General features: G+C 41.7%; 1 protein-coding gene and 1 long non-coding RNA gene across 3 annotated transcripts in view; one reads left to right on the plus strand and one right to left on the minus strand.

Moving 5' to 3' along the window:
• Positions 1–19,059, plus strand: part of LOC139375261 (inverted formin-2-like) — a 33,373-nt gene extending 14,314 nt beyond the window's left edge. Inside the window, exons 3-24 of one of the 2 annotated variants that reach the window (XR_011627768.1) lie at positions 1,708–1,823; positions 2,318–2,477; positions 5,130–5,163; positions 5,401–5,542; positions 5,662–5,794; positions 5,970–6,524; positions 6,689–6,831; positions 6,950–7,011; positions 7,094–7,196; positions 7,293–7,378; positions 7,591–7,691; positions 8,506–8,576; positions 9,451–9,558; positions 9,709–9,779; positions 9,885–10,005; positions 10,139–10,303; positions 10,487–10,589; positions 10,713–10,865; positions 16,758–17,540; positions 17,818–17,877; positions 18,669–18,742; positions 18,896–19,059. Coding sequence is in view for 1 of the 2 variants with exons in the window: in XM_071116876.1 (XP_070972977.1) it covers positions 1,708–1,823; positions 2,318–2,477; positions 5,130–5,163; positions 5,401–5,542; positions 5,662–5,794; positions 5,970–6,524; positions 6,689–6,831; positions 6,950–7,011; positions 7,094–7,196; positions 7,293–7,378; positions 7,591–7,691; positions 8,506–8,576; positions 9,451–9,558; positions 9,709–9,779; positions 9,885–10,005; positions 10,139–10,303; positions 10,487–10,589; positions 10,713–10,865; positions 16,758–17,540; positions 17,818–17,876 (3,269 nt within the window). In the remaining variant the exon portion in view is untranslated. Of the gene's footprint in view, positions 1–1,707; positions 1,824–2,317; positions 2,478–5,129; positions 5,164–5,400; positions 5,543–5,661; positions 5,795–5,969; positions 6,525–6,688; positions 6,832–6,949; positions 7,012–7,093; positions 7,197–7,292; positions 7,379–7,590; positions 7,692–8,505; positions 8,577–9,450; positions 9,559–9,708; positions 9,780–9,884; positions 10,006–10,138; positions 10,304–10,486; positions 10,590–10,712; positions 10,866–16,757; positions 17,541–17,817; positions 17,878–18,668 lie in introns of both variants that reach the window. The other variant, XM_071116876.1, reaches the window with a different exon arrangement.
• On the minus strand, positions 13,995–21,457 carry LOC139375262 (uncharacterized). Its single transcript, XR_011627769.1, has 3 exons — positions 21,395–21,457; positions 20,141–20,274; positions 13,995–20,012 (listed from the first exon to the last, which is right to left on the minus strand). It is a non-coding gene; the product is annotated as an uncharacterized lncRNA (long non-coding RNA).

A 21,457-nucleotide genomic window follows, 5' to 3' on the forward strand; every position in this document is an offset into this window, starting at 1 on the left:
GAGCACTAGTTGGCTGCTTTTCCTTCACTCTGTGGTCCAACTCATCCCAAACCATCTCAATTGGGTTGAGGTTGGGTGATTGTGGAGGCCAAGTCATCTGATGCAGCACTCCATCGCTCTCCTTCTTGGTCAAATAGCCCTTACACAGCCTGGAGGTGTGTTGGGTCATTGTGCTATTTAAAAACAAATGATAGTCCCACTAAGCGCAAACCAGATGGGATGGCGTATCGCTGCAGAATGCTGTGGTAGCCATGCTGGTTAAGTGTGCCTTGAATTCTAAATAAATTACCGACAGTGTTAACAGCAAGGTTCGTTCACCTACTCTGCGTCTCACAGCGGTTGGAACCAAAAATCTCAAATTTGGCCTCCTCAGACCAAAGGACAGATTTCCACTGGTCTAATGTCCATTGCTCATGTTTCTTGGCCCCAGCAAGTCTCTTATTATTATTTGTGTCCTTTAGTAGTGGTTTCTTTGCAGCAATTTGACCATGAAGGCCTGATTCATGCAGTCTCCTCTAAATAGTTGATGTTGAGATGTGTCTGATATTTGAACTCTGTGAAGCATTTATTTGGTCTGCAATTTCTGAGGCTGGTTACTCTAATGAACTTATCCTCTGCAGCAGAGGTAACTCTGAGTCTTCCTTTCATGTGACGGTCCTCATGAGAGCCAGTTTCATCATAGCACTTGATGGTTTTTGCGACTGCACTTGAAGAAACTTTTAAAAGTTATTGTCTTAAAGTAAGGATGGACTGTCATTTATTTTTGCTTAGTTGAGCTGTTCTTGCAAAAATATGGACTTGGTCTTTTACCAAATAGGGCTATATTCTGTATATCACCCCTAGCTTGTCACAACACAACTGATTGGCTCAAACGCATTAAGGAGGTAAGAAATTCCACAAATTAACTTTTAACAAGGCACACCTGTTAATTGAAACACATTCCAGGTGACTACCTCATGAAGCTGGTTGAGAGAACAAGGCAACGGGTGGCTACTTTGAAGAATCTCAAATATAAAATATATTTTGATTTGTTTAACACTTTTTTGGTTACTACATGATTCCATATGTGTTATTTCATAGTGTTTATGTCTTCAATACTATTCTACAATGTAGAAAATAGTACAAATAAAGAATTGAATGAGTAGGTGTGTCCAAACATTTAACTGGTACTGTATAAATAATGTAAAGGCCATAGTGAGCATAAATGCACATACATAACATTTTTATTCAGTTGTAGATTTAGGAGTGGAACAATTCAGGTCAGATATAGGCTATTATGTCAGACAAAGTGTATGGAGTGAGACACTGTGTGGAGAGACAGTGCATTGCAACATCTTCACATACACTGACACACTTATCACAAACACAAAACGTTTTCAGAAAAGTGGCAAAGTTCGCGTCACGTTTCCTTAAATTAAGCCATAACATTCTAGAGGTCACCAGACAAGGGAGAAAGAAAGAGGCAGGATGTAATATGAGGACCATGACCATGGTTGTATTCATTACATCTTGCAACTGAAATCAAACCAAACAGAGCAAACGGAACAAAACAGGGAGGGACCTACCTGAATTTGTCCAATAGAAACTTTCAATTAAAAACATTTTCCGTTCCATTTCGGTTTTGCAACAGACAAAATGTTTTGCAACACGGTCAACATAATGAATACACCCTATGTGTACACTGACTGTGACAATGTCTTACCACAGCCTTGGACACGTCCAATACCATGGTGAAGAAGCAGGTGTTTGAGCTGCTTGCTGCCCTGAGCATGTTCTCCTCTGATGGGTACCGTCTGGCCCTGGATGCCCTGGACCATTACAAGGCAAGTGTCATACAGCCAGACAAGCTTTCACTAATGGACAGAGGCTATGGAAATATATACCATTCATCTACAGGATAAGTTGCCTGATTGTGATTTAGGAAGGATAATGAGAGAAAAATGCTGGGGGGAAAGTACACATAACAGTATGTGTGATTTTGATGAAAGCTGACAGAAATGACAAAAAAAAATGTTACATGCTATTTCAGCTCAAATATCATTAAATAGGATAATTAAAGTCATTTTTATTAATTCCATACATTACTGAATAACCATATGACTTAGCCCCCAGAAATGTATTCTAGTGTACAGATGTTAGACTGCCTAAGTAACTTAATTCTGTTATCTAGTTACATCCATAGTTGTCAATACATTGATTAATGTTACTTTCTGATCAATATTAAACCATTCCGTGTATGGGGTGGGGGGTGGGGCTGTCCTCACACAGTGTGAGTGAATGATATACAGTATGTCTAATGTGTTCATTTGTCCCGTAGGGTGTGAAGACCCAGCTGTATCGCTTCAGTGTGATCATGAACGAGCTGCAGGCCACAGACAACATGCCCTACATTGTCACCCTCCTCAGTGTCATCAACGCCATCATCTTTGGGACAGACGACCTGCAACAGAGAGACAAGATCCGCAAGGAATTTATTGGTACAGCGCATTGTTTACCTTCATTACTCAGCCACTTGGCAGAGATTCAGTTCATCTGCAAGGTCACACAGTGGCACATTGTTAATGACAAAATGTATATTGAACAAAACTATAAAACGCAACATGCAACCATTTAAAAGATTTTACTGAGTTATAATTTAAATATATTCATTAGGCCCTAATCTAAGGATTTCACATGACTGGGAACACATATATGCATCTCTTGGTTACAGATAACTTTAAAAAAGGTACAGGCGTGGATCAGAAAACCAGTCAGTATCTGGTGTGACCGCCATTTGCCTCATGCAGCGCGACACATCTCCTTCACATAGAGTTGATCAGGGTGTTTATTGTGGCCTGTGTAATGTTGTCCTACTCCTCTTCAATGGTTCGGGCTAGGCCCCTTAGTTCCCGTGATGGGAAATCTGAATGCTACAGCATACAATGACATTCAAGACGATTCCGTGCTTCCATCTTTGTGGCAACAGTTTGGGGAAGACCTTTTCCTGTTTCAGCATGACAATGCCCCATGCACAAAGTGAGGTCCATACAGAAATGGCTTGTCGAGAACAGTGTGGCAGAACTTGACTGGCCTGCACAGAGCCCTGACCTCAACCTCATTGAAAACCTTTGGGATGAATTAGAATGCCGACTGTGAGCCAGGCCTAATCTCCCAACATCAGTGCCCGACCTCACTAATGCTCTTGTGGCTGAATGGTAGCAAGTCCCCACAGCAATGTTCCAACATCGAGTGGAATGCCTTCCCAGAAGAGTGGAGGCTGTTATAGCAGCAAAGTGGGGACCAACTCCATATTAATGCCCATGATTTTGGAGTGAGATGTTTGACAAGCAGGTGTCCACATTCTTTTTGTCATGTAGTGTATGTCACTAGGTCCTTCTAGCTACTGTATATGCCTGTCCTCAATCTGTCCCCTATCTTGTCCCCAAACACCTGAATCTTGTGCAAACCTCATATTCAGGGATACAATTATGCATTTGTGTCTGGCATAAATGGTGTTACATTAATCTTTTTTTTGTTTTTGAAAAATATGTGTTTTAATGAAGGGGAAATCAAGATTAGGCCTAGCTACAGTATGCTGTAGATTTGTGTGCTGAAATTGTTGAAGAAATATTGGCATAGTGGGCATATCAAAATTTGATAAACTCTAGTCTGTCATATATGCTATGCATAATATTATGGTTCTTGACAGGTTACAGTATTGTCTATCCCAATATTAGACCTCTGATTATTTATTTCATTAATGAGAAGAAGTCTAAGAGCATTCCAAAGCGGTCTAATGTCGCGTTCAAAACCACTCAGAACTCACCACTCAAAACTTGGAAATCTCCGACTTCTGACTTCAGTGCATTCAAGACAACTGGGAACTCAGGGAAAAAACTAGCTCCGAATGGTCATCCAACTCGAAATTCCATGTCAGAAACTCGGGCATCTTTCTAGAGCGTCAACCTAAAGATCACTTACGTCATGATTTAACTTTTTTTTTTTTTGAATTCCCAGTTGTCTTGAGAGTACCATTATATTGGGCTACGTAGGCTATTCTCTATGAACAGACTTTGATTTGTGCCTACCTTTTTATAATGGCCTATTGGCGGCAGTCTAACAAAAGCTTGTCTGAAGTCAAGTCGCCATTCCCTTTCTTTGTGATTTTGCTATTCACGGTAAATGTGAAATACATTTTTGATTTTTTTCAAAGAATTCTGTAAATGTAGCCTATTCGAAGTTGTTCCACATCACCACTCTACTGCAAATAGATTTTTGATGCATTCAAAACAACTGGGAACTCGAAAAAAGCGAGCTCACAGAGAGAAATTGAGAAGTCATTGATCTTCAGGTAGGAGAATGCTGCATTAGTAACCAAGTGGGAAGGGGAATTTACCACATACGACTGGGAAAATTCCTTTGAACGGACCTCCGACTGGTGGGAAACTCATCTATCATCCTGAGTTCCCACTTCTCCCACATGCTGACCTCTGACGTCACCTAATAAGGAAATTACCTCGATATTAGCATTTCTGGCAGTTAAATGCAGCAACAAAACATTATTTATAAAATGCAATCTATTAATATGATTTTTGAACACTATAATTTGTTTACAAGCATGATAGCTGTACTTTTAGTTTATGGTTTACACAGCTTGTTTGCCATTCAGTGTTTCTCAATGAATTCAACCACCTGAATGCATCCAACTGGTAAATTCCCACCTTCCACTTGGTTATGAACGCAGCAGAAGTCAAAGCTCTGATATGATGTCTGAGTTTTCGACTTGTATGCCACGCTCAAAACAACTGGGAACTCGGAACTCAGAAATATCAGACTTTCGTCTTTAGTGGGTTGGAAAAAACGAGCTCCGACTGGGAAAAATAGTTTTGAACGCTGGTCATCCAACTCGAGTTCCCAGTTGTCTTGAACGCACTGAAGTCAGAGGTCGAAGATTTCCGAGTTGTCTTGAACGCACCATAATTATGTCCTAATCGCTCACCTGCAATCGACTTCACTTGCTGATTCCAGATCATATTTCACAGTGTTCCAACTTTTTAATAACCTACTACAAAGTAGGAAACTGATCAATTGGGAGATGGATCGTTGTTTTTGTGACTGTCTTTATTAAATGCAGTGTTTCTGTTTTATAGGATTACAATTACTTGATATACTGCCCAAATTTAGGTGAGTGCCTTGACTTACTTCCTCATTTCATTGGGACTTTTTTGTCATGTGCAGATAAGAAATGCCCATGCATTGGTCAAGTACAATATAGTTTGAGTGAAATGTTAAACAAAACCTTTGTTACCTGCACATTTGTCAATAATTTTGTTGATTTGATGTGCAAGTGGGAAATAAACATTGTAAACAGGCTACTTGTTCAATAGGCCCTTTTTAATTGTGTGTGTGTGTGTGAGACAGAGATGAGGAGGATGAGGACTTGATCATTCAGTGTGAGGCGTTTGAAGAGGCCATGTCTGAGGATGAGGAGGAGCTGCTGAGGGTCTATGGAGGTATAGACATGAGCAGTCACCAGGAGGTGTTCATCACCCTCTTCAACAAAGTGAGCACAGCTGCACTGCCATAACACTGCATGTCACCTAGTCATGGCTAGTTCCGTAAACAACAACAATTATAAGTGCACTCAAAATAAGGTTTGGTTGTGTGTTGTTCAACCTCAAGGTGAGCAGCTCTCCGTCGTCCCGCCAGCTGCTGTCCATCCTACAAGCCCTGTTGCTGCTGGGGCCCGAGAGGGCTGACATCTGGCAAGCCTTGGAGGCCATCACTAACCGGGCCATTCTGCTGGATCAAGACTGTGAGTCATCACGCTCCTGACACATTCAATAGTTCAATAAGCTGACCTCTAAGTGAGTTATGGGCAAAGGACTGCAGTCTGGGTGAACAGCGTGCGTAGGAAAAATGTTTGTCTTGGTTACATGTCAACAAAATTCAGTAGATTTGAGTGTTTGTGTGTGATTTCTGTGCTCCAGCTCATATGGACACTCGTGAGATTATTATGCAACGCCTGGTGTTCTCCAAGCGCAGGACAGCTGGTGTCGATGCTGTGGATGGTCCGCCACCCAAGAAGATTGATAAGGCTGTTCAGACCGACATGGTGGACGACGACCAAGAAAGACTGACCAAATGCTCCACAAAAGTGTCCTCTCCACCTTTCCTATATCCCAATTTGATGGGACCAGGTCCTCTTCAATGCCCACCTCCCCCTCCTCCACCATTACAACACATTGGAGGTGGAGTACCCCCACCACCAACTCCTCTACCAGGGATGCAGGTGCCCCCAGGGTGCCCTCCCCCTCCTCCACCCCAACCAGGAATGGGCGGTGGAGGACCTCCACCACCCCCACCCTTGCCCGGTATGCCAGGCCTGCCTCCTCCACCACCACCTCCCCCTGGCATAGGTGGCATTGTGGTGGCCCAGAGTTGCCAGTCCCTGAGGTGTGCCTCTGCTGCTGCCTCCAAGGCAGGCCGTTGCCCCACCCTGAGGATGAAGAAGCTCAACTGGCAGAAACTCAGAGCTGTCACTGGTGAGTGGAAAACCTTGGCATCTCTCTTTAATGATCCTCCCCTGTGTTTACAGAGGCAGTCTGCTCTATGTAGGATGGGAAAAGATTGTCTGGTTGGATACTTTTTTGTGAGGTAATTCCAGATGTGTTGTTGTTATTCTGTCCCTCCTTTAACATACACACAGATGGTCATTCCATGTGGACTTCAGCTCAGAAAGACGCTCCTCTGGAGCCCAACTACTCCAGCATTGAACAGCTGTTCTGTCTCCCAGTGACCGAACACAAAGACAAGGGGGCAGCTGCTCCTGTCAAAAAGGAGCCTAAAGAGGTGCACTGGTCAACACTCATTACAGCTCTCGTATCTGGAGCACACCAGAAACATGGCTCATTATGAATCCTAAAACAACCTCCCTAACAAAATGTCTATTCCCCTCTTCTCTCTACAGATCTCCTTTATTGACGCAAAGAAGAACTTGAATTTGAACATATTTCTCAAGCAATTCAAATGGTAATTTGTCATTAAGTCGGTATTGATATCAATGTTTTTACCCCATTGAGCTTACTTTTTTTCTCCATGCTTCTCTATCTAGCTCTCATGATGAGTTTGTGGTGTTGATTCAGAGTGGGGATCGCTCTAAGTTCGATGTGGAGGTCTTGAAGCAGCTTATTAAACTCTTACCTGAGAAACATGAGGTACCAGAGACTTTCACAATGTTTGCAAATCATCTTTATTAATACAGCAAACATGGTGGTCTGACTAAAGAGCCTCCCTTTTATGTCTCAATTTAGATAGATAACCTGAAATCCTTCCTGGGAGAAAAATTAAAGTTGGCCAATGTAGACCGATTCTACATATCTCTCCTGGCTGTACCATGGTAACTGCTGTTCCTTTTCTCGTTTTCATAATTCCTGGCTCCTCACTGGGAACTGGATGTAGAGAAGAATCTCTGGCTGTGATAGTTAACAGAATCTGGTGTCTGTTTTTGTTTGGCACTTCCATGACTTGTCTTTCTTAATTCCCAATGGTATCTCTCTTCCCTGCCATGCCATCCCTACTTCGTATCCTCGCTCTCGTGTCTACCCACAGTTACCAGCTGAGGATAGACTGTATGTTGCTGTGTGAGGAGACCACCTCAGTACTGGACATGCTCAAGCCCAAAGCAGAGGTGGTTGAATCAGCATGCCAGTGTAAGTCAACACCAACTTTCCTGTATAAACACCAGTGGTGGAAAAAGTACCCAATAATCATACTTGAGTAAAAGTAAAGATAACTTTTTTTTATAGAGAATGACTAATGTGAAAGTCACCTAGTAAAATATTACTAAAGAAAAAGTATTTGGTTTTAAATATACTTAAGTATAAAAAGTACATTTCATTTCTAAGATATACGTAAGGATCTATAGTAAAACATTCCTTTTATTAAGCAAACAAGGCGGTACAGTTTTAAAAAATGTATGGATAGCCAGGGGCACACTCCAACACTCAGACATAATTTACAAACGAGACGTGTTAAGTGAGTCCACCAGATTAGAGGCAGTAGGGATGACCAGGGATGTTCTCTTGATAAGTGCGTCAATTGGACAATTTTTCTGTCCTGCTAAGCATTTGAAATGTACCAAGTACTTTTGGGTGTCAGGGAAAATGTTGGAATAAAAAGTACATTCTTTTCTTTAGTAATGTAGTGAAGTAAAAGTAGTCAAATATAAGTAGTAAAATACAGAACCCCAAAAATGACTTAAATAGTACTTTAAAGTGTTTTTACTTAAGTACTTTACACCACTGAAACACTCATGTTACAATGATTTCCTTATGAATCCATTGCGTATTTTTGTAAGCTAGCAGAGGACACAGTAAGGTTTATTATGAAGAATTGTGTTTGTTAGAACAAATTGTTGCTTTGTGCTGGAAATGTTTTAACTATTCAAGTGGTGGTTTTTCAAAATGTCTAAAAGAGTATTTTTTTTTTGCGTAGAATGTTTCATTAAAAAAAAAATCTCCTCAGGTCTCAGAATGAGCACTCTCATGCCTAGTTTCTGCAGGCTCATCCTTGATGTGGGAAACTTCCTCAACTATGTAAGTAAGGACTCTCCAAAGGATGGCATTCCTACCTGACAAAGTAATGTTAGGATATCAGTTAGCCTGCAATAGTTTTCGTGCCGAACCCACAAGTGTTTCAGGTGCCAAGCTTATGGTCATTTTTCAGTTGGTAGGGAGATTCCTAGATGTGTGCAGGAGGGCATGGGACTAAGGAATGTGTAGTATTGGTGGAAAAAAGGTATGTGTTAACTATAGAGGTGCCCATGTTGCTGAGGATCAGAAGTGTCCGGTGCGAGAGAGACAGGTTGAGGTTGTCAGTCAGTTGTTCTGAAGGCGTCGTATCCTGAGGCAGTGAAGAAAATAGAGGAAGATGGGTCAATGTTGAGGGATGATAAGAGGCTCCCAGTGGGTAGTAGACTTTTGCCAGTACAGAATGATAGGTCTACGAATTAAATGTGCTTCAGTAAGGCTGGCTTTTTGGTGTTCATTGCCATGGTTATCAACTGTAACGCTGAAATGGAACGTAAATCACAGAAAATAGGTTTTGTTGTGGCAGCTGCAGAGAAGTACTTGGGTTTACGAGATTTTACTGCAGAAGAGTTACAGGGAGTGTTGAATGGGAGTGTCCCGTTCTCCCAGACCGTCAATCAAATAGGGTGGTGGGTTTTTAATGAATGTAGGGTTAGTTGGCAGGCTAATTTGTTTTTTTTCCTTTTTCCTCTTTTTGCATCACAAAGTATAATGGATTTATACTCCAGTCCAGTTGGTGGTGGTAATGTACCATTAATATTGAATGTCAACAATCGTTAAACCCCACCGATGAAGGATGATGACATTCCACTCACCCGTAAACATGCAACACTTATGCAGTCTGAAAAGCTCTAACTCCTGACTCTCTGCTTGCTCACAGGGAAGTCACACAGGGAACGCTGAGGGCTTTAAGATCAGCTCTCTGCTGAAGCTGACTGAGACTAAGGCCAACAAGAGCCGCATTACCCTGCTCCATCACATTCTGGAGGTAACGCTATCATAAATAATAGCGCTTTAGTGCTTTTCTGAGGATAAAAACAACTTTGTGGTCAGTGCTCCTCACAGAAACCAAACATACTTCACATGGACAATGAAATGAAAGTTGGAAATCATAAATAAACTCATGACTTGTTTACAGGAGACAGAGCTGAACCACCCAGAGCTGTTGAACCTTCCTGACGACATTGAGATTTGTGAAAAGGCAGCTGGGTATAAAACCCTTTTTATTCAAACAATTGTTATGAGCTCTGCAATTGATAAACAAATGATTAAATTACATTAAAACATTTATAAATATTGCCTTTTATCCATCAGAGTCAACCTTGACTCCATTCAGGCAGAAGCCAGTGCCTTAGTAAAACGACTGAAAGAAGCGGCAAAGAAAGTCACCAACTCTGTGGACGATGTAAAGGAGCAGTTCGAAAAGGTCATTGAGGTATGAAACCAGTGGATTGTATTCTATTGTGGTTGCCTCCCAATAATGATTTTTTTTTTAAACTATTTTGGAGGTCAACTATACACTAGTGTTCTTTAAAAGGCAATGGTTCAACCTCGTTTCCCTCCCCAAGGAAAACCTGGAGGCCTGCCTGGATTTGGAAAAGCGGTTTGCAGAGATTGTGAGGAAGAAGGGTGACCTGGCACTCTACCTGTGTGAGGATGCAAACCAACTCTCCCTGGAAGAGCTCTTCGGCACCATTAAGACCTTCAGGGGGCTTTTCATCAAAGCCTTAAAGGTCAGAGGAGCACATCACTAATAGACGGAATTCCACAAGTTTTGATAAATGTTGATAATGCATACTGATTTCCATCACTAGTATATTGAAAACAGAGGTTTGGTTATGAAGTTGCCTCACATCGTATTTCTCAATGTTCTATGTACGTCAATGTTCTATGTATGTTCTATGTTCTATGCACAGGAAAACAAGAGCAGAAAAGAGCAGGCTGTGAAGGCGGAGAAAAGGAAGAAGCAGCTTGAGGAGGAGGAATCCAAGAGACAGAAGGGGGAGAACGGAAAAATAAGTGAGTTCTTCTGATGGTCCATATCTCCTGTCTGTCAGGAGTCTATGTTTTGTATTCTCACTAAGACGATAGAGTAGCCTGCCATGTGGTATCTTAATACATCTCTCTATCCTCTGTCACCAGTCCGAAAAGGACCCCCGCCACAGGACGATGGCTGTATTATCGACCACCTCCTTAATGATATCCGGAAAGGCTTTCATCTCAGGAAGACCCGGCCCAGGTGCGAAACGGATAGCCCCCTCTCTTGTGAAATGAATAGGGATACGGGCCAGCCTGGTAAGGACAAGACGACTCTGACCCTGTCCTGTTTCCAGCTTCACTCCTATACTGAACCATAACCAGGCTTCGCCGATATATAGTACCAGTCAAAAGTTTGGAAACGCCATTCAATTCTTTATTTTTACTCATTTCTACATTGTAGAATAATAGTGAAGACATCTGTCGTGTCTTTGGCTATGGCAGATTAAGTGATATGACATGCTATTCTATAAAGCAGGGGTGTCAAAGTCAAATGGACGGAGGGCCAAATAAAAAAATCAGCTACAAGACGAGGGCCGGACTGTTCGAATGTTCATTGAAACATTTTTAAATGACGCATATAGTCTAGTGAACCTAATTGAACCTACTGAAAACCTAACAAATATATTACAATATGATCAGATAAATAAAGCAATATTTTCTTATGGCTCTGTCAGTAATCTTTAATTTTCAACAGACACAAAAGACAAATTTCCTTTATATAAATATCCCCATAACATGAACATTAAATGAAAGAAACCGGTATTCAAGGCACCATCAGTAGACTATATTTTCTATTTTAGCAAAAGTGGGCTAAATTTACTTCAAAGAAAAAACAATAATAGCAATTTTCTATCATCCACTCAACTGAAATATTTTTAAAATATAATTGGATTGAAATACAAAAAAATAAAGTGCAAAAATCTATTAATCAAAAACAACACTTTGTTTAAGGAGAAGTAACATGCAGTGAAAACAAATATTAAATTTTAACTTTTAAACTTGAACTGAGTAAAAACTCTAAATATGTGATTGCACAGTAATGTTCACTTGTTTGAGGTTGAGGGTGATACTTGGTGGTGTCCCATCTTTTCCACAAGTTCATCAATGTTCGGGGTAAGGCTCTGAGCTGAAGAAATCCTCAGAATTGAGTGGAGGTGTTCAGCAGTAAGTCGACTTCTGTGTGATGTTTTGTTCAGGTTCATCAAAGAAAACAGTTGTTCACACAGGTATGTGCTGCCAAACATAGACAACGTTTGAGCAGCCTGGATGCGCAGCTGGGGCATTGTGCCGGGGAGGAAACGGGCAAACTCCGCAGCACCCACTGCCGCATATTTTTCCCTCAGTGCATCATTGCATTGGAGGTCAATCAACTCCATTTGGAGGTTTGGTGGTGAGCTTTCCACGTCAACAGCAAATGGGTTACCGAGCAGTTCCAACCTGCTTTTTTGTGCTTCAAAGTCAGCAAATCGGCGTTGAAAGTCAGTGGTAAGCATACCTATTTTATCAGCCAACTGTGTGCTCGGGAACGCACTGGTAGAGAGCTTCTCTTTCATGGTCTGGCAGCTGGGAAAGTGGCTCAAATTTTCTTTCCGCATCTGCGTCTCCCACAGAGTCAGTTTGGTTTTAAATGCCTTCACTGTACTGTACATATCAGAGATGACACGATCCCGACCCTGCAGCTGCAAGTTTATTGCATTCAGATGACTCGTAATGTCACACAGAAAAGCCATTTCACACAGAAACATTTCGTCTCGGAGTTGTGTTGTGTCTTTCCCTTTGCTGTCCAAGAATAGACAAATCTCCTCACGAAGCTCGAAACATCTTTGAAGCACCTTTCCCTGGCTTAGCCATCGCACCTCTGTGTGATAAGGCAAATCACCATGCTCCGTTTCTAACTCCGTCAGAAATGCCTTGAACTGGCGGTGATTCAAACCTTTGGCTCTGATAAAGTTAACTGTGCGCGTGATGATGCTCATTACATGCTCCATTTTCAAGGCTTTACCGCACAACGCTTCCTGGTGTATGATACAATGATAAGCTGTCAGCTCACCTGTCGCGTTTTCCTCTTGCATCTTTTCCCGTATCTTCGCCACCAGTCCGCTCCTGTGTCCACACATCGCAGGTGCTCCGTCGGTTGTCAAACCCACAAGTTTTTCCCAAGGCAGCTCCATCTCATTTACACATCTTGACACCTCTTCATACAAATCATGCCCCGTAGTTGTGCCATGCATAGGACGTAAAGCCAAAAACTCCTCTGTCACGCTTAGGCTGGAGTCCACTCCGCGGATGAAAATTGACAACTGGGCAATGTCAGAAATGTCGGTGCTCTCATCCACAGCCAAGGAATATGCAATAAAATCTTTTCCCTTTTTCACAAGCTGCTCTTTTAGATTGATGGACAACTGGTCTACTCTCTCGGCAATGGTGTTTCTGCTCAGACTCACATTTAAAAAGAGTTGCCTTTTTTCTGGGCAAACTTCGTCACAAACTTTAATCATGCAGTTTTTGATGAAATCCCCCTCCGTAAATGGCCGGGCTGATTTAGCGATCTCTTCTGCCAAAATAAAACTGGCCTTGACAGCAGCCTGGCCTTGTGATTTGGCTTTTTTGAACAGAGCCTGTCGAGATTTGAGGCCTCGTTTTAATTCCTCTGCCTTTTGTAGCCTTTGTTCCATGTCCATATTCTTGTTTTTGTCCGCGTGTTTCGTTTCATAATGTCGTCTCAGATTATACTCTTTCAGTACCGCCACACTTTCTCCACACAGAAGACACACAGGTTTTCCAGCTACCTTCGTGAACATATACTCCGACTCCCACCTTGTTTGAAACCCCCGGTTCTCAGTATCCACCTTCCGTTTTGCCATTTTTGATGGGTATCTGAAAGTTAATTTTACTGTGATGCTGACGACTGCTGTGCCAATAAATATTGAAATGAAGCAGCCTACTGCTCGGTGCGTCACCTTTGCATTGTGGGAAATGTAGTATTGGTGCGTGTAAAAGATCTGCGGGCTGCCGGCTTGCTGCGGGCCGGTTCTAATAATAAATCAAGATCATCCCAGGGGCCGTAAAAAACCTTCTTGCGGGCCGGATGTGGCCCGCGGGCCTTGACTCTGACATATGTGCTATAAAGTAATTTCTCCGTAATGAATATTACCTGATTTAGCTAATCATGTAAATGTAATTAACTAGAGAGTCAGGCACCACAAAATAATATTTATAGAGCTGTTATCTTCCGAATAAACTCTTAAAGACCTAGTAATATTTTACATCAATAGCAGTCAATATTAATCGTCATCTTAATTCAGTCTAATCTGAAAGTTGTAAATTCTTGGTTATCTGCACAAACCCTGGCTAACAAGTTGAATCAGCAATACAAAATTGGGTTTATTTATTTACTAAATACCTAACTAATTACACATACACATAATTAAATCATAACTTGATTACAAATACGTCATAAAGGAAAACGTCCCTGGCGGGCGGAACAGATATGACAGCTTGTTACACAAAAGAAAAGGGGCTGGGTTTGAGTGAAGGAGCGGGAAGACTGAGGAACAAAGGCCGAAGCTGTGCTATTGTAAATATAGTACCTTATGCATTCTAAATTACCGCCCATTTGGAAAAGGAAAATGCTATAAATATTTACTCTGAGCTGAGCTTCGGTAGGTTGGTGGTAGATGGAAGGCCGTTTTGCCCAACCGAGTCCTTTTGAAGAATGTCTCTGGTGGTCAATTGGATACATTGTAGTAACGTCGTTGTGTGATAGATGGAATACTCTGTCTGTTCCTTCCTAACCCTTGTTTGCATCTGCTGTTGTTAACTCAACGGCTAGGAGGTATCACTTCTGTAGTGAATAAGAGATCAAAGTTCATACCATTCGCAACCAAAGCTCACGCTGATGTTGGCTTCGTTCTGTAGTTATTATCTGAACCATTCTGACATAGGACCGTCGTCCTCACGTCCTCGGAACAGGAGGTTATATTGTGGTCAAGGGCCTATATAGGAAGGGAGAGGAGGGCGTGTTTGAAAAGTTTATTGCCCATGTCCCTTCACAGGGGAGGGCCACTGATTGAGCAGAAAACCCAAATCACACATTTTAGAAGCTAAAATCACATTTCATCCCATCACGAGTAATTTCATATTCAAACATTTAAATTGAACAACAATTCTATGTGAATCCGATAACTCTGATGTGTAGACTTTCCACTGTAGAGTTTGTCATCTTATCATTGATGAGAATGTCTCAGATGACAACCGAACTGACAGATTTGCCTTGACAGCTTTGCACACTCTTGGCATTCTCTCAACCAGCTTCAGCTGGAATGCTTTTCCAATGGTCTTGAAGGAGTTCCCACATGCTGAGCACTTGTTAGCTGCTTTTTCTTCACTCTGTGGTCCAACTCATCCCAAACCATCTCAATTGGGTTGAGGTCAGGTGATTGTGGAGGCCATGTCATTTTATGCAGCACTCCATCACACTCCTCCTTGGTCAAATAGCCCTTTACACAGCCTGGAGTTGTGTTGGGTCATTGTCCTGTTGAAAAACAAATGATAGTCCCACTAAGCGCAAACCAGATGGGCTGGCGTACTGCTGCAGAATGCTGTGGTAGCCATGCTGGTTAAGTGTGCCTTGAATTCTAAATAAATCACTGACAGTGTCACCAGCAAAGCACCACCACACCGCTCCTTCTGCATACTTCACGGTGGGAACCACACATGCGGAGATCATCCGTTCCCCTACTCTACGTCTCACAAAGATAAGGCGGTTGGAACCACAAATCTCAAATTTGGACTCCTCAGACCAAAGGACATATTTCCACCGGTCTAATGTCCATTGCTCATGTTTCTTGGCCCAAGCAAGTCCCTTCTTCTTATTGGTCCTTTTAGTAGTGGTTAATTTGACCATGAAGGTCTGTCTGTTACTTGAACTTCATGAAGCATTTATTTGGGCTGCAATCTGAGGTGCCGTTAACTTTTAATGACCTTATCCTCTACAGCAGAGGTAACTCTGAGTCTTCCTCTCCTGTGGCGGTCCTCATGAGAGCCAGTTTCATCATATCGCTTGATGGTTTCTGCGACTGCAATTTTCCGCATTGACTGACCTTCATGTATTAAAGTAATGGACTGCCGTTTCATTGCTTATTTGAACTGTTCTTGCCATAATATGGACTTGGTCTTTTACCAAATAGTGCTATCTTCTGTATACCACCAATACCTTGTCACCAACACAACTGATTGGCTCAAACACATTAAGAAGGAAAACAATTCCACAAATTTAAGGCACACCTGTTAATTGAAACGTGTTCACCTCATGAATCTGGTTGCGAGAATGCCATCATGGCAAAGGGTGGCTACTTTGAAGAATTGCAAATATAAAATATATTTTTATTTGTTCAACACTTTTTTTGGTTACTACATGATTCCATATGTGTTATTTCATAGTTTGTTTTCACTATTCTACAATGTAGAAAATAGTACAAATAAAGAAGCCCTTGAATGAGTGTGTCAACTTTTGACTGGTACTGTATATTAGGGGGGGTAGATTAGCTTTAATATTGCGGCTGGATTGTGGCTTCCATCAATGTAATTGTCTGCTTCATTTCCAGTCTCCCATATATTTTCCCCTAGCCCTACCATACCTCCCCTAATTGGAGTAAACTAATGGACAACAACACTTAGGCTTCTACTTCCAGCATATACATACTATATACAGTGTATATTTTACAATAGTTGTTTTGTTTTTAATCCCTTCAGCTACATTTCAGCCCCTCCACTCTCTGACCACCATCTAGTTTTGATTCATATTTTTCAACTCTGTGATGTTTCACAAAAGTTCTGAACCTTTCTATTCTCAAAAGTTTCTACAAATTGTAAATTAAACATCTTTGCTAAGAGTTATTGCTCTATTACTTTTTAAATAATCCTCTGTGCTTACATTTGAGCTTTATTGCAGCCACTACCAATTACACCTGCTTAATTTCATCAATAATGTGTGCTTGGTTGTGCTTCTTTGTGTATTTTATTTAACAGCACTTGCTAGATTTAAACATTGCCTGCTTAATTAAGAATGATGGAATGTTAGGAATGCCTGGTACAGTAGACCTGCTCTTCCTCTCTTCAAGCATTAACAGAACCTCTCACCTGCAGGATCAAGTGTCAAGCCTGTAAAAGAAGATGTCGAAGCCTCGGTCTCAGAAGTCTCCAGCACTCCCATTCCCACCCAACCCCAGGCAGAGGAGAGGGCACCAAGAGAAGGAGTGAACGGATTCCCCAGCATACCCAAAGAAATATACCCCCAAAAAACAGCTTTGTCAAAGACTAACCGGCTCCCAGCTGAATCCCAGGATGGAGGGGAGCCTCTGCGAAGCCTCCCCACAGACAATTCGCCACCTCCGGCAATACTAGGAATGGATGTCCTAAATAACACCCCAAGCCCCTCTACCTTCACAGACCTGGCTGAAATCAACCAGAATGTCAACAGTGGCCTGGTGACGGAGGAATTGATGCCTGAGTGCTCACAGAGCAATGGAGAGGGTCAACTTAATGGAGCCTGCACACTGGCTGTCGCTGATATGGACATGATTATAGAGGGCAAGCTGATGGGAAAAAACATTGGCCAAGATGACATTGAAGGTGAGAGCAGCAGCATGATGGTAAAGACTCTTAGACCAGTTGAGACTGGGGATGACATGGTGGTGAAGATGGTGGCACAGGATAAGGGTGTAACTAACGGACAACAAGACACCAATGGCAACACAGACACCAATGGCAACAAGTGTTTGATCAGTGCGGTGCAAAGCGTTGGAGTGGACTCTAAAGATCTGCTCTCATCGGTATCCGAAGCTCTGCCTTTTGAGTCGGGACCCCTAACACCAGAGGATAAAAAACAGCAGAAGCTCTTTAGAAGAAACAAAAATAAGAGTAATGAAGGTAATGTATTAATTCATTCTAATAAAGATGTTTGGAACTGTGGTCTCCTGACGTGTATGAAAGGGAGATGTTGTCCCCTTTTTTTATGTGGTTTTATTGCATTTTACTTTTTATATAGTGTCTGATCATTTGGTGCTGTTTTTAAAAGTTAAGTTTTAGCATGAATGTACTGTTTTTGGAAACCGATCTTAAAAGCTTCCCATTTACATCTTATTGAGTCCTTTCATGATCAAATAGTTTGTTTTTCGTGTTTGTTTTTTTCTTTGACTCTCTAAAGCACAAGGTAACACTGGAAAGCGACACCCTAAATGTAAAAAGGGGTGTGTGTTGCAGTGAGGTAGGTCAAACGACTGGATGGAAAACTAACTGGTGCAAGAGGGACATTTTTATTCAACCCATCAGCACGTGCGTCAGTCTAACCAGGATCTGGTTTAATCTGATTGTGTCTTGTCCTGCTATTAACACTGTCCTCTTCAGTAAAAATCTTTAAAATCCCTGGTAAACCACTTTGTCTGGCATTTTGGCTGCTACTTTATGCCTTTTTGTCAGCCTGAATCTTATATCTTGACAAGTCTTAAAATCAACCTGACACCTCATAAACGCCACAGTTGAACATTTATCATTTATATCCAAGTACACTTCAATGTCATACCTCAGTAGGAAGAACTTGCTTAGCATTTCTGCTCTGTGTGTAATATTTTTGAAGGAGTTTGTCTTTGTTTCCTGTACCTCCGTACCCATATGTTGTTGAACTGCCAAACCTCACAACAACCTAAACAGCTAAATGGATTATTTAACCTACTAACACAATTACTTTTTTTGTGCTTCCTGTAAACTGTGTCGTTTTGTAAGTCTGTCTTTGCTGAAAGATGTTTTAATTTAAATTAATTTAGTGCTTTAATGATCTAGAGATTGATGCAACCAGTAGCACTATGAGATTATTTTGGAAATGAAATGGCATAAGAAACATAATAAAAGTCCATTCTCACCCCTGCCAAGCCTCTTTCTGATCCATCAAATGCAATCGTAACTACAAATGTCGGGATATTATCGGCATACTATTTTAAAGTCATTGGTATGTCATTTTTATTCCTTCAATCTATTAATTTCAGTCTGTCCTCTCCCTAGGCGATTCCCGGAAGAGGAAGTCAAGAGGGAAGGAAATGTTGAGATGATATTTTTTTCTTCTTCTCCCATACATGGTTTGTGCACATTGCAATGGACTAGGTCTACGTTATATTGGACTAAATTGATTCCTCCAAGATGATATTGGCATGTTCTTTCTTCCTTTGGAGGATTTAGAGTTCTTAAAAATATTGAAATCAACTGAAAAGCTGCCATTGTTCCCTGGCCAGGTTGATTTGTAGCCGACCAAGAAGCTGAGTCATGAACACGTTCCCATGCAGCCTGTTATGTTCCATTAGGCTACTACTGTCTGTGGTCTCTGCACAGCCACAATCCCAGCAAACCTACTGTCACTTGAAAAAAATAAATGATATATGTTGAAAATAATATAAAATTCCCTTATTTTTACATTATGGATTATTTGAACATCTATAACAGCTGAGTTCATCTGACTCTGGGGAAGTAGATAAAGAGCCACATTGCCAAAATCCCAAAGTATCCCTTTAACTATGATCTGTCTTTAGCCTTGCAGTTCATGCCCTCTACCTCTTTATAACCTGTAGTCAGTCCACATGTGTTTAGGGTCGAGCACCTCTAAGGGCTTAAAATGTGAGCAGGGATTTGATTATTGGCCTGGGTTTCCCCACTGGGAGCAGTTTGCAGCGGGTTAAAAGAGATTGCCTACTGTAGGCTAGACTAAGCACATTGAGTAATGAGTAGGTCCGTGTTTTCACATGTGAAAGTGATTGCTTTTGATAAAAATGCACTATCTGCAATCACAATGAAAACAACTAGTTTGAAAATTCTAACATATTTTAAGGGAAAAAATATTTCTGAAAGATGCACCATGCTGCCTTGTCGACTACATGACAGAGTGGCACAAATTACTGTTAGATTTGAGAAGGGCACTCCTCCCTCACAGATTTGTCCCTTTCACGCCATGGGTCATAGACCAGTGCACCGCGGCTCAGGTTAATAGAACTCCCTCGTTGTTTACCAACTCCGGTCTTCAAGTACCCCTAACCGCACACATTTTCATTGTAGCCCCCAGACAAACACACCTCATTCAACTCAAGGGCTTGATGATTAGTTTACAAGTTGAATCAGATGTGCTTGTCTGGGGCTACAATAAAAATGTATACTGATGGAGGACTGGAGTAGGGAAACACTGTGCTAGGGCAACAAGCAGATAAGGCGGTGACGTAGGAAGGCCAGGATGTTTCGCTTCCTCTTCCGTCTCTGGTGAAGCTCTTGATTCACCTGGCTAGAGGTTATGCGGTGGGTTTCCAGCTGACCAGTGGAGTCCAGCCGAGGCCACTATGAAGAAGATGGGAGATCACCCGGAACCTAGGGTGGAGATGAAATAGTGGGGGTATCTGAGTAAAGTTCTGTCAAGATAATGTCAAGTTGAATTTGAGTGTGTCTCTGCATGCCTGACTGTCAGTCAGTCCGTTGCTACTCAAAGCATAGTCTACCTCGGTAGAGTGTTGCATGGTGATACACTTGGCTCCTACTTCGGTTGACAGACTTTTTCCTGGCCCCAGTGATGGTCAGCAGACTGCACCAAGGGGTGAAGGACAGCAGAGGATCTGATAGGTGCTCAGCTCTTCTGCAATCGAAGTGTTGAATGCAGAATAAAGCATATTTAATGGTGATTAGGTGTCAAATTACTCCTTGCCAATAGTTGAGAAGAACATCTGTGGCTAGGCTAGTCCCAGATGTGTATGTCCACTCACCCACATCTACTAATCATAGAACAGGGGGTCAAAAAGTTATAGAAAGGATGAGTGAGAGATATTTACCATCAGAGTAGGAGTGCTGATCTAGGATCAGGTCGACTGTCCATATAGTATTCATTATGATCTTAACTTTAGCACAGTGGTGGCTGGTGGGAGGAGGTATAGGAGAATGGCCTCATTGTAATGGCTGGAATGGAATGAATGGAACGGTATCAAAAACACCAAATATATGGAAACCATGTTTGACTCCATACCATTTCAGCATTAAAATGAGCCTGTCCTCCTATAAATCCTCCCACCGGCCTCCACTTCTTTTGAAAATTCTTAGTCTGGCGTGTTCTCTTGGGTCACAGTGAACCATGTACATTAATGAAATATGAGTTAGTACTGTAAATCCATATGTTCCAGCTAGCTAGCTTGCACAGGCATATTAGCTAACATGGGACACCTACTTGTATCACCTGTTATAGATTAACTCAATGACAATGAGCACCCACATGTGCTCCAGTAAAGTTGCCCTCCAAGGCTCTGTGATGCCAATTTAGCAATTTTGTTGCTAGATTTAGCAACTTTTCAGACTACCCTGTCAACTTTCTTTTTTCAAACAGCACCTAGCAAAATATTTAGCTACTTTAAAAATGTAGTTTAAACTTTTATCAACTTTTGAAAAGTGTCTCAAACGCTAAAATGCACGCATTTTACTTCTAAATGACACAAAACGATCTTCTCTGTCAAACACTCAGTCACAACACACATGCCTGTGGGCAAAAGTGCGTTGTGATTGACGTCAGCAGCAGGCTCGTGCACAGGCAGCAGCAGGCCAGCAGCAAATTGCAAGTCATTGTTGCCTGACTGCAGCAATAGTACGGGTTTCTACGAGCCAAACCAAATTATTAATATAGTTGGTCACGAATGTTTGATCTTGAACAGAACTTACATCAATCAACATGCCTCAATCAAAAATGTACAGAAAAGAGTGGGAGTCTGTACCTGAACAAATGTCAAATCAAATTTTTTGCCGAGATGGCCAGTCAATTTGAGTAACGTTAATGT

This window comes from Oncorhynchus clarkii, chromosome 19, assembly GCF_045791955.1.
Source record: "Oncorhynchus clarkii lewisi isolate Uvic-CL-2024 chromosome 19, UVic_Ocla_1.0, whole genome shotgun sequence".
NCBI lineage: Eukaryota > Metazoa > Chordata > Actinopteri > Salmoniformes > Salmonidae > Oncorhynchus > Oncorhynchus clarkii.